Here is a 13,958-nt window from a genome sequence, read left to right as displayed (position 1 = left end):
GCAACCTCAGCGTTCTAGGTCGACACTTTATCCACTGCGCCACCACACGTCAGGCTAGATTTAGCTTTTAAAACTGATGTATTATTCATACACACACACACACACACACACATACACACACGACAATACCATTCTCTAAAGGAACAGGGACCGTCAATTCCATGATCCTGTCTTCTTGATCATGCCTCGTATGATTAGCAGCCAAACTAGCCCACTGTGAAACCCAACGCTTGCTTCCAGATGAAGATGTGACCTCCTAAAGGAGAAAAATAAGATAACAAAGCAATACAGTATGGTCAGATCTGATTCTCATGAAGGAGAATTCCAGTTAGTCACATTAACCTATCATACAAAGCAATATTTAACCTCATGTTCTTATATTATCATTTATTAAATTTCCTCTTCTATTATAAAATGAAGATTCTCTAGGTACCCCTTTGAACTTCATTTTATTATTACTGCAAATAATAGTATAATTCAACTTATTAAAGACTAACAATAGTATTACTACTGGAGTAATACCAAGAGCATAAACTGGTATAACCAATGGTAATACCAGCGGTATACCAATTGTATAAACCAATGGTAATACTAATGGTATAAATTCTTGGAGCTTAAAATTTACTGCTGCTAGATAAATTTAGGTGTATTATCATAGCTTTGTGGCTGTAGCACTTAGTTCTACTCCATCTATCGAACAGGGAGTCCAAAGGTCTATTTCTAAGTTGTTCTCTAGCCCTTTAAATGTTTCTGGGAATCAGACTGGTTCCACAGTCTCAAGAATTATTTAATCTGCCAGGTCATTTCTTCAGGGGCTTCAAAAACAAACCCAAAGCTTTATACTTCTTTCTATAACACTTTAATATTTTCAGAAAGAGCCAGAAATCACTCAACTGTTAAAAATTTTTCTATAACCACTCTGAACCCAGACCTGTCCATGTCTAGATCTAGCCTTAAGGCAAGTACTCTTTGAACCCTTACAGGTTCAAAGTGTGAAATGGAATTTAATTCATGATATGGTCCCACAGACCTATGGACATACACATAGTGGTGATTCTTAAGACCAGCGCCATCTAGATATTTAATATGCAAGAGCTTGAGAGTGTAAAAAAATTATTTCCTCACTAAAAATCTAAGCCAATGTTTAATATTGAAACTGAATAACAACTAAGGAAAAGAAAGCTATGACTAAATAATTATTTTGAGTTATTCTAAATAAAGTATCAGATTTTCTGAATTAATGATGGCAAGCTAGAAACTAATGAGGTAACTATTCCATACAGATTGTATACTGTATGATTTCAAAACTAATATGTTAAGATAGTAAGTAGACATAATGATATACAAACAATGAAGCCTATGGAATTCTTGTTGAACCTCCGAGTTCTCTTTCAAGATTTTTGTGACAAAAATCCCATAGTTCTGGTATTGAAGGAAATGCCTCAGCCATTTACAAAATGCTAGCAATACAGTGAGTTTCATAGGCACACACTCATGTAGAACCATTCTGTAAAATTTGTTCTAATGGCCTGTTTAAGACAACTCTTCCAAATGCAAGTATACTGGGGCTATATGCAAATTTTATCTGGCACGAGGAAGTCTGTTCCTGTTCACATTCAACAGAACCCTTCCAGATTAATCAGAATACCAAAACATTGCCTCAAAATAAGTATTGTTTGCTTTCATTAAGTAAATTAAGCCTCCTATAAAATAGAAATCAGAAAATTCTTAAGATCAAGGGGGGGGAAAGAACAACAAAGTACAATAATTGCTTCAAAAGCTTCCAGGAAATGGCAGACCATAAAGGGACAACTTTATCATATAGATATATTTACCTGTGTATAAAAAATACAATATTTTATTTATACTTCAAACAAATGCAACTATATTTTGTTTTATTTATACCTTAAGGTTTTAGTTATATTTTATATTTATTTACCATTTGTATGTCTTAAATGAACTCATTTCCTGAGAGGCACCATAGGCTAATGAGCAAGAGAATGAGTTAAAAAGCAAGGCTGGTTACAGTTCAAAATCTAGCCCAACGAGGTACTAGTTTTAAAATAGTGGTCTAGTTCATTCCTACATACTTCAGTTTCCTTCTTTGTAAAACGGTACATAGAAAGCTGCCATTGAATGTTAGCTCTTCTTACCTCAATAAATTATAATTAATACTTCTCAGTTACATGTACTTTTTAGATTTCTTTTTGACACGGTAGGAATAAAATTCTACGATCATTTCCAATAATGGAATAGATAGTTGTTAAGTGCATAAATCTCAATTACTTTGCTGGTTGCTTTATAACCTAATTAAACTTGTACACAGGGTTTATATAAAATGCCACTTGTAGAAATGAGAAAGCTGAAGACAAGAGAAGGGGAGTGATTGAGTGACAGGCAGTTCTGGGATTTGAACTCATGTCTTTCTAGCACTGCCATAGCATACTGACTCTGTAAGTACCTAATAATCAAGCCAACTGTAATTAATTTCACATTATTCTAATTACATCGCGGCTATACACAAGGGCAGTGCTTGATTTGAGGTTTATAAGTTGTGTCTATCAGGCACTGCCTTGCATGTTTCCTGGCAAGAGAGGTCTTTCCATTCTGAATAGATGCCCTCCTAGAAAGTATAAGCACTGTATATCTTTTGTTTTATCTCATAATGCCAATTAAAGAAGCAAGCGTATAGCTCATTAACTGCTTACTAAAAATTAATATTTTCCATCACTGACAAAAAGGTTACTAATTTGAAAGAACACAGTAACAAAAACTGAAATGAAAGTACTGCAGAATTGCTTCGGGCTTGCATGAGAAATAAATAATTTGGGAGAATTTAGTTTTTAGAGGTATTTTACAAGGGGGGCAGATAAATAACTTAAAATAACATAAGTACAGATGATAGAACTTGATGCTTGCTCATGTCAGTTATGTAAGGGGAAGAGGTGTGTACCTCTGAGCAGTGAAGCCCAGGTGTGCCCAGCTGTTTTCTCTCTTTCATGACTCCAGCGGCAGAAGTGAGAGCCCAGTCTTTTATCAGATCCTTGTGCTTTTCACTGATAACAGGCCTGTTATAATCCTGATTGTCATCCACTCCAAACACCTAGGAGGAGAAAAGCACTGTCTAAATGAAAAGCCAGATTACTATGGGGACATTATCAGTAACTTTAGAGGCAAATAAAGATATTCTAAATGAATTTCAATATGAGAGAAAACTTGTTGAATGACAGGGTAACATCCAAAAGCTGGAGAGGAAAACAGGGCAGTAGAACTCATGTAAATATAACCACCCTTTTTTAATATTTAGCAAATGTACTGCTTGATAGTAAGAAATATTCATATTTCACTTTAAAAGATGTCAATGCAGAGTTAAAAAGCTTCAGATTGTTTTACAGTTTGTCTCTTTGTTCTATTATTTTTGAGAAGCATGTTGGCAAACTAACTGTACGATTCACTTTATGTGTTTCTTTCCTAACAAATGTTTAACATTTACATACATGAGTTAAATTTATACATACAACTGTCTAAGTTCCTCAATAACAGATCTTACTGTATGACCTCTGTATAGGGTATAGCATAATTCTCAAACTATATTCATCTAGAAATCACTTGAAGGCCTTTAGTTGGAATGCAGATTTCTGTCTACTCTCACAGAGTATTTTGAATAAGCAGATTGTCTCTGGTGAACACTTTTTTTAAAAAAGAATGTAAGTAGACATTTGAAAAAGAATTTATTGATTGATATTAGTGAGAGGGGAATGAAGAGAAAGAGAGAGATAAGAACATCAAGCTGTTCCTGTATTTGTCCTGACCAGGGATCAAACCAACAACCTCTGCGCTTTGGGATGATGCTCTAACAACCAAGCTATCGGGCCTAGGGTTTGGTGAACACTTTTCAAATATTCTAAATACAGAGACCAGCAATCATGTGCTTCTAAGGGTAGAACCTGAGTCTTACTCATTTCTTAGTTCATAATAGGCCTTGGTTTTACCAACGATGGTGAATAAAGGTTAACTACATAAACTTAAACATTCCATAGTCTCTACCTTATTCCCAAGGCTTATTATTTACAGGTATTAGTATGGCTCTAATTATTACCCAAGAAAAATATTATGTGTTTGAATTAGCCCTTTGTGGAAAGAAGCTTTAGAACATAACCAAAGAGTTTTCATTTTGTATAAAAAGGGAAGAATACCTTTGTTTTAGCTATTTTCTAGAACACTTTGTAATGAACATACATCTATCTGAAAAATTCTGAAGTCCATGTTTAGTAAGGAAGATGTCAGATTTTCAAAATAACTAAAACTTGGGAATTTTACCACTAGATGGCCTTATTACTTAATGTTTGGTTCAAATATAACTATAGTTTTTACGAATTATGATATAATAGTCTCTAGAACCACTTAGTATTCAAACTATATTTGCTTTAAGAGCAAATTGTAATTATTAAGTTTAAATCAAGCAGGAATTTTAATAACACATGGAAACACAAAATGAAAAAGACCTTCATTTTGCCAAACATTAGAATTAGTAAGTTTAACAAACAGTAAAAATACTAAGTATAGCCTGACCAGGCGTTGGCACAGTGGAGAGAGCGTCGGACTGGGATGTGGAGGACCGAGGTTCGAGACCCCGAGAGATCGCCAGCTTGAGCACAGGCTCATCTGGTTTGAGCAAGGCTCACCAGCTTAAGCCCAAGGTCGCTGATCTGAGCAAGGGGTTACTTGGTCTGCTGTAGCCCCCGGGTCAAGGCACATATGAGAAATCAATCAATGAACAACTAAGGAACCGCAACAAAAGAATTGATGTTTCTCATCTCTCTCCCTTCCTTCTGTCTGTCCCTATCTGACCCTCTCTCTGACTCTCTCTGTCTCTCCCACAAGAAAAAAAAATACTAAGTATACTTTTCTGTATGCTCCGCCTTGAATCCCACTTGAACAGAAGGCAAATTAGAGCTACTCAAGTTGTGACCATCTTAAAATTCAAAATTTTTCTAACTCGTCATTGAATTCCAAATTTACTGATGTTTATCTCCTTATTTTTATAATTACTACTAGAAAAATATCTAACTTGAGTTTGAAAAGTAGAAGATAAAAATAATCATGTGAGGATTACTTTCATATTGTATCTCTTTGGCATATTAATTTAAAATCACCTTAAATGATTTTCTGATTTGCTGATACTTAATTCTAATGATACTCAAAATGGACCTTCAAACCTTGACTTTTTCAAACATCTACGCACCAGCAGTTTCTAATAACATATAATAAATCTCTCCAAGTCACTTATGACACTATTTTGAAATGACAAAAGACATAAACACAAAGTCGTGCTTTTAGGAAGGGGAGCTCAAGTGGTACAGAGACCACTCAGATGACATTCTAAGGATTGATTCCCTTTAAAGTAGTAGCGGCAGATATACATTTACCTGTCGGAAAGTAACATTTCTTTATTTTCCAGACAAGTCAAAGAGCCTTAAGTTCCATTGCATGGAGAAAGAAGCCTTTAAAGTTCATCCCTATATTTTTTATAGTGCTTTGAAAATTAATGATAGTAAAGACTAAACCAGCTTGAAATCTGTACCATCATTTTCATGTCTGGGTACAAAACATCCATTTGTGGCAACTTCCATGTGGAAACCTTACTGTCTACATTGAAGGTATTATACTTTTCACATTAAAGAGTACATATATTCTGTCATTCGATCTAACAGTTGAACAGAACTTGAGAGTTGCTCAAAGCAAAAATGAAGTTTGCTAGATTTTCTCATCTTTTCATTCTAGAATTGGTCCCCCAATGATTTCACCCCATTTCAAGGCTTCATTTCAATTTCCAACTATAGATAACTGCTCACCTGTCTGTCATCTCTCCTCCTGGAGGGCTCAGAGATATTTCAAATGCAGTATTAACACAGAATCATGATTTTTTTCTACTTCCCTACTGTGATCTGGGCTCATCAAGCCCTCAACTTGATAGAGTACACAATCTTGGGTTTTTCATTCAGCTAGAGACTTTTAAGTCTATAGTAGGGAAGGGAGGGAGGTCAGATACCTATCTAATTTTTATGCTTCCTCTCTAGTAGAACCCTCCACACCAAGTTTGTGAGTCAGTTTCTAAGTCTTCCAGAGGTAAGAAAAAGGAGGAATGGTACAGGAATAGAAAATTTCTTTTTGAACATGTACCCTCTGAACTTTTGGGGCCTGGCAGATATTTAAAGATCACTCATTTATCTTAGGGGTGGGAGTGGCTTTCAGGTACTCTTTCCTACAGCTCCCCTGATCTAAGTTGATGCATCTCTATTTTGGAGAGTGACCTGTGACTCCTACCATGTCCTCCAGCTTTAAGGTGAGGTATCTCCCTCACTAACCTGCTCCAAGAATCAGGGAAGATATTCCCAGTCTTCTCCCTTGAATATGTGCAAGTAAGATTTGGCATCTCACTTTGGAATTTCACATCTACAATCTCAGTGGTTACTCTATAAACAATTTTAACCACCTGTTTCTCAGTTCTGTTCCTTACTATGCATAGGCTACTGTGCTAGCCACTATAGAGGCTATAACATACAGTCAGCCTTCTGTATCTGTGGGTTCTGCATTGATGAATTCAACCAACCATGAATTCAAAGTTTTTTTTGTTTTTGGAGGAAAGTTAAAAGTTACATTGCTAACCTGTATAATGTAGTTAAGTATATGGTGCTTGCATCTGTACTGGACAAATACATTCTTTTCTTGTAATTATTCCCTAAACCAGGGGTCCCCAAACTTTTTACACAGGGGGCCAGTTCACTGTCCCTCAGACCGTTGGAGGGCCGGACTATAAAAAAAACTATGAACAAATCCCTATGCACACTGCACATATCTTATTTTAAAGTAAAAAAACAAAACGGGAACAAATACAATATTTAAAATAAAGAACAAGTAAATTTAAATCAACAAACTGACCGGTATTTCAATGGGAACTATGGGTTTGCTTTTGGCTAATGAGATGGTCAATGTTCTCCTCTCAATGACCACCAATGAAAGAGGTGCATCTTCCAGAAGTGCGGGGGGGGGGGGCAGATAAACGGCCTCAGGGGGCCGCATGCGGCCCACGGGCCCGTAGTTTGGGGACCCCTGCCCTAAACAATGCAGTATAACAACTATTTATGTAACATTTACATTGTATTTGTACTATAAGGAATCTGGAAATGATTTAAAGTATAGGGAAATATGTGTGTAGACTATATGCAAATACTATGCCATTCATATAAGGACCTTGATTATCCTGAGATTTTGGTATCTGTGAATTGGGTATCCTGGAACCAATTTTCTGTGGGTACTAAAGCACAACTGTATATGGCAGTCCTTGCTCTCAAGGAGCTTAGATCTAACTAGAAGCTTATATATATATAAAAACAAAGAAAGAGAGAATGTCACCTGACCCACACAGAGGTACTCTGTGGTCAAAACAAAATTTCTGTAAGAACCAGACTACATTTTTAGATTTTAGTTTTAAGTTAAAACAATTTAAACTTTTTTAAAATGATAACTATCAATAGTATGTATGATACAAATCAAGCCTCTGAAAAATTTGACTCTAGTTTTTTTCACTATCATATTATTGTCATAGTTATTTAAAAGTTCAAACTATACAGAAAATGCCCACATTTCTAGTTTTGACATTGGAGGGCTGAAGAGGGGAGAATAATAGCATATCAAACCAAAAAACACAAGGCCAACTTGCATGGGTGTAAATCTCACACTCTTGAGCACCTGTACACTTGATAACATCAAATACAGGAGGTGTGCTTACCAGGATAGGAAGCAGAGACCAGTGTGAGAGTGGCTGAGGAAGGGGAAACACTGGTATAGTAAATGTGATCTCTACAGTTCAAATCCATAGTAGAGGTCCCCATAGCCCATGAAAATCAGCTGACACATAATTACTTTAAAAACCGTGCAGAACTCTACCCACTAATGTCAGGAAACAAAATCAGAAGGATTTAATAGAGGAGAATGGTTTTAAACTTGCAATTTTCCATGAAACTCTCACTTCATTTAAAATCCTTTCAAATTAGTGAAATAAATGGTTCTGAATGTTTCGCACAGGATTTGTACAACATATTTCTAATCAATTTTTAAATTTAAAGATTAGACAAATTGTTAAGAAAAAAAGCTCGTAATGGAGGTAGGAGTGACATTTTATAATTTATCATGTTATACCAATGTTCATAGCCGAATGCTGTTCATAATAGTTAACAGGTGAAAACAACTCAAATGAATGAATAAACCCACTCGATGGTCCATTATTCAGTCATAAAAAGGCATGAGACACTGACACATGCCACATCATAGATGCACTTTGAAAACTCAATGCTCAGTAAAAGTAGCCAGTTACTGGAGGCCCCATATTGTATGATTCTATGTCCAAAATAAGCAAATCCTTAGACATAGAAAGTAGATTAGCGGTAGACAGGGGATGAGGGAAGGATGAATGGGAAGTGACTGTTTAATAGGTATGAGCTTTCTTTTTGGTGTGATTAAAATGTCCTGGAATTAGATACTGATGAGTGTACAACTTTGTAAATGCACTAAAAGCCACTGAATTATACATTTAAGCGACTAAAATGGTGAATGTTATGTGAATTTTGCCTCAATTTCTAAAAAAGATACTATCTGGCTTTATTCTTCCTTTTTACTGCAGAGTAAAAATATGCTCTGCAAATGTTTGCCCTGTCCCAGAATCTAGCCTGTGTCCTTGACCCCTCCCACTCCCTAGGAGTGCCACAGCCGCGATCTCTTCCTTTCCCATCACTGCTCAGAATTCTTTTTCTATTAGACCCTTTTTTGACATCTTCAAATTACTATGTTCAAGTTTAATCTAATGTGTCTCTAGTTAAAATGTCCAAATTCTCTCCTCTTTATGGCTCATTTCCTTGTGACACATTCCTTCCTTACATCCCTAAAATCTGGCTGCTTGTTTATGAACATCTCACTCTTTCCTTGCCCAATTTGTAAGCGCTAAGTCATTAGTGAGGTATTGCTAGAAACTCAATGGTATCTCCAGTCTTCTGCTAACCAAGGCAATGCTCCTGAATCATCCACATTTCTTCTGACACAACCTATATAACCTATACTTTTACCTTTTATACTATCGAAAGCTAAGCTTATGGTTTTAAACCATAGTTTTTAACAAGTTACTTTAGGATCAAGATAAGACACTAGATTCAGCACGTAAGAATATAGAAACCTTGTTTGTGGAGGTCTGGTGAAATCTGACCAATCAAATTCATCAAAATAAATGAACTAATATAAAGCTAACCACACACATATATTGACAAAAATGAAAAAACACATCACATATCTTTTCCCATTCAGCCATTCAAAATACAATATACTGAATCAAAAAAAAAAAGATAGTGTCTACTACATGTTAGGCAATGTTCTAGTAACACGAAATACAGAAGTGATCGAAACAAGATCTTTCTAGAAAGGACAGACAACATGAACTAGCTAGTGGCGAGTTCTATAGAGCAAATAAATAAAGCAAGCTACTCTGATGGATGTAAAAGGTAAAAGCTGGGGCTCCTTAGAGAGGGGTTAGAGAAAGCCTTAGAAAGTAATGAGGAGACAGAGCGAGGAACGTGAAGCACAGGGAAGAGCTGACTAGGCTGAGGGCACAGGACTCGAAAAGCCTCTTACGCAGAAAACTAAGTAAGACCGCACATAGCAACAGAGAAAGGGAAATGGGGCAAAACCTATCCAACGTTAAGCTTTCAACTGAGAAAAGGTGAGGGCTCTCTTGTGAAGCCTGGGGATTAATATAGCAGGAAGGGGTTCCTATACCTGATTCGAAGGGCACAGGGTGTTCAGTAGGGGAGAAGAGCATCCATCAGTGACCACATTCTCCTATGCCCTTAGCAGTGTCTGTTTGGATGCAGGAGCAGAGAGAAGAACCTGGAGCTATTGGTACCATGATGGTTCTCTAGCTCTAACGAGGAGGTCTATGGTGGGAGGGCTGAGGAGATTATTACTACTATGGAAGATAGTTACCTTTAATCCAGGCAGTCAACAGCACTTTCTGATTATTGCACATCTCCATGTAAGCTTAGAGGTAAAACTTTAGAGATCTTTATAAGTAATAGGCATTTGTGTTAATATTGTAAGAGGGAAAATCTGGGGACAATGCATGAAATAAGATTACCCACCGATAAACAGCACAGAAACATAAACCAAAATGCTGTAATCCTGTAGATCAGGGATTGGGGATGGGGTCTCCCACTACTGTTTAACTACAACCAGCAAAGAAAAACAAAGGTGTGACATTTCAGCTTGGTCATCTCTTTACAGAGATACTTTTCTAACTGTAGGCAACTTCTTCCAAGTTCAGATAATAATATACAGTGTTTCCATAAAGTCATGGTGCACTTTTGACAGGTCACAGAAAAGCAAAAGATAGAAATGTGAAACCTGCACCAAATAAAAGAAAAACTCTCCCAGTTTCATACATATTCAGTGCAGTTCAATGTGGGCTCATGCACAGATTTTTTAGGGCTCCTTAGGTAGCTATCCTGTATAGCCTCTACAGACACATCACTGACTGATGGCCTACCAGAACGGGGTTTCTCCACCAAACTGCTGGTTTCCTTCAACTGCTTATCCCACCAACTAATGTTATTCCTATGTGGTAGTGCTTTGTTATAAACGTGCCGATATTCACGTTGTACTTTGGTCATGGATTCGAATTTAGAGAGCCACAGAACACACTGAACTTTCCTCTGTACCATCCACATCTTGACTGGCATGGCCATGGGCTGCTCCACTGTATACACGGTGTTACATCATCATCTGCGCATGCGCACATGCTGCCACATCATCCTACAGAAACTGGGAGGGTTTTCCTTTTATTTGGTGCAGATTTCACATTTCTATCGTCTTTTGTTGCTTTCCTGTGACCGGTCAAAAGTGCACCATGACTTTACGGACACACTGTATGTTCTGCTTGTCTTCTTCAGACCCAGGGACACAATATATTTTGGGGAAAAATAAAAAGGCATTCAGTACTTATCATACTTGACATCAGTGTATTATGTAATACTGTTGCTCATTCACCTATTTTTTATTCTGTTTTTGGTTCCAAGATGCTATTTCTCTTATTTTTCTGTCTGGTCCTTTTCAGGTTCTTGTGTTCAGTCTTATTCTTTTGTCCACAGTGTTGGCACTACAAGGATTCCATTCTTTCTCTCTTCTCACGCTATACATTCTCTTTGTCTAGGTGAACTCATCTATTCTGCATTCAGTGACTCTAACAATTCCCAAATTAGTATTTCGGCCCAGACTTCTACCTAACATCTTGACATTTATATTCAACTGCCTATTGGACATGTCAGCAGCTTTTTAATTGCCTTTTCTGTGTCTGGCTTTTCCAATGTTCAATTTATTCTTCACACTTCTTACAGTGATTACATCATCACTGCCCTACTTAAAAAGTTTTCAATGACTACCACAGCTTTCGGCATTAAAAAAAATCTAGAGTCTTTACCAAAAAACACAGGTGCCTTCGAAATCTAGTCCAATTTCCTCTCTCTGAAAGTAACAGAGTTAAGTTATCCTAATAAGTCCACAAGCCTCCTGTGCTTTTAAACACGTTGCAACATATGGAAAATCCTACAACCATGCCTGTTATGAGATTAATTCCCCTGTGTCAATATGAGCTCAGTTGGCAATTAAATTCCATTTTTATTGAGAACATATAAATGCTGGGCACTAGCAATCATGGAGTCCCTGCAGTCATGGAGTTTATATTCGTGTGTGTGTGTGTGTGTGTGTGTCTGTGTTTCTGTGCGCACATGCACCCGTGCAGGATTAGGGAGTAAGAAGGTGAATAAATAAATAGGAACCTATCAAGTGGTGATAAAGCTTATGATTAAAACAAAACAAGGTGATCTGACAGTGACTTCAAAGGTTTGGTTTTTTTTTTTAAATTGAACAGGTAAGACTTCTCTTTAGGAGGAAGGGATGTTTAACCTGAGACTCCCTCTGAGATGCTATCGTTACCCTTCCTCCAACAGCCTATGTCTATCAAAGCATTTATCATACTATCTTTAATTCATGTTTTTACTTGTGTCATTCTATCTCTCTACAGACTAATTTCTTGAAGGGAAGAACTCCGTCTTTTCCATTGAAATCTCTCCTGACAAACAGCCTGTCACATAGCTGATGTTGAATAAAGATTGCTAAATCAATCAGTCAATGAAATAAACCAACTCTTACATGATGGAGTGAAAAAGGAAGGAGACAATGTAAAAGTTTTCAGACCCAAACAACAATTAAATCCAGATGGTCAAAGCTAATGGTCCCAATGTCCATCCACACAACCCAACTTCAAAGGGAGAAAGTCAATGTATGCGAGTTCACTCAGCAATTTGCTATAATGCCTGCACTTACAGCTCCCGAAGATCTTCCTATGCCCTCTAGAGGCCACTCGTGGATTTTGTTTTCTCCATCCCACAGGTTACTTCCTCTTCCTGAGACATCTGATTCTTGCTTGTTTCCCCACAGCCTGACTCTAGATGGCCTGAATTTGCCATCTGACTTTATCTGCAGCTACCAGAATCCCAACTTTTTCCTTGGGATTCATGACTCTTCTCTATCCTTACCCTTACAACTTCAGACCTAATTTCTGGTTTATACAAACTCAGAATGAATGTGAATTACCTATTTGGTCATATGGTGCTCCCTTCAATGAATCCTGCTTCAAAATCTTGGTTTCTGCCTGACCAGGCAGTGGTGCAGTGGATAGAGTGTTGGACTGGGACACAGAGGACCCAGAGGTCACCAGCTTCAGGCGTGGGCTTATGCAGCTTGAGCACAGGTTTGCTGGCTTGTGTGTGGATCACAGACATGATCCCATGGTCCCTGGCTTGAAGCCCAAGGTCGTTGGCTTCAGCTCAAGTCACGGACTTGAGCAAGAAGGTCACTTGCTCTGCTGAAGCCCTCCCCCCCCCCCCCCCCCCCCCGTCAAGGAACATATAACAAAGCAATCAATGAACAACCAAGGTGCCACAATGAATAATTCATGCTTCTCATCTCTCTCCCTTCCTTTCTGTCTGTCCCTCTATCTCTCTCTCTCTCTCAAAAAGAACAAATCTTTTGGTTTTCTCTATCCATAATGTGTCCACATAATTTGTCATAAAACTAAGATTCTCTTCCAGAAGGAAAAAGAAAGATGCTTTTGATAATTACCAGAGTAGTTGGACACCAGTTTTGGTGGTCACCCTCTAAGAGTAAAGAAATAATTGGAAAGAAATGTCATTATTAATTTTCAATGATGAAAATAATTTGAAATCCTCAAAAGTCATTTTCAATGCTAACACTGTGTCCTTAACTTCTTTAGTATAATCATAAAACTCGCTTGGTCCATCTGTTTCTTACTCAGTATACCTCTCTTATTAACAACTATCATAACACTGCTCACATAACATTTATTTCCTATGCCAATGGGTCTCCAAAGTCCGAAGCTGCACATCTCAACAGTAAAAACTATGGAGCATGTATTCAATAGATGTATGGTTAGAAATTATATCCATTAGGTTCCAAGGTAACCATAAAACATACCCCCAAAATGGAAATAAAAAACTGTGAAATTAAAATTAAACACAAAGGCTAACAATCTGTATCCCAAAGGGTTATCTTGTCTACCCCCGACAGACCATTCTGTCGCCTCATCATTTAAACTAGTGTATGTAATTATATTAATCACATAATTCGTGTGATTAATGTGCACACGAATCACCTGGGGATCTTGCTTTCAAAGTGGATTCTGAGCAGCAAGTGTAGGATGGGCCTGCGAGTCTGCACTGCCAACAAGCTCTCAAGTGGTGCTAAATGCTGCTCACATGCTAGTAACAAGAACTAAAAGAGATCAAGGTTTAGCCATATGGTGTTTGCTGTTTTACAGGGAGTAACATAAACAGCTG

General features: G+C 37.4%; 1 protein-coding gene across 18 annotated transcripts in view; it reads right to left on the bottom strand.

The window, feature by feature from the left end:
- Positions 1 to 13,958, bottom strand: part of CEP170 (centrosomal protein 170) — a 182,641-nt gene that overhangs the window by 27,245 nt on the left and 141,438 nt on the right. For 16 of the 18 annotated variants that reach the window (XM_066381919.1, XM_066381891.1, XM_066381905.1 and 13 more), the window contains 2 exons: positions 2,954 to 3,103; positions 130 to 256 (listed from right to left, as the gene is read on the bottom strand). In XM_066381919.1, coding sequence (XP_066238016.1) covers positions 130 to 256; positions 2,954 to 3,103 — 277 coding nt within the window. The remainder of the gene's footprint in view (positions 1 to 129; positions 257 to 2,953; positions 3,104 to 13,958) is intronic. The other 2 variants (XM_066381961.1, XM_066381984.1) reach the window with 1 other exon arrangement.

Source organism: Saccopteryx leptura, chromosome 1 (assembly GCF_036850995.1).
Source record: "Saccopteryx leptura isolate mSacLep1 chromosome 1, mSacLep1_pri_phased_curated, whole genome shotgun sequence".
NCBI classification, from domain to species: Eukaryota; Metazoa; Chordata; class Mammalia; order Chiroptera; family Emballonuridae; genus Saccopteryx; species Saccopteryx leptura.
This window is presented reverse-complemented; position numbering and strand designations above follow the sequence as displayed.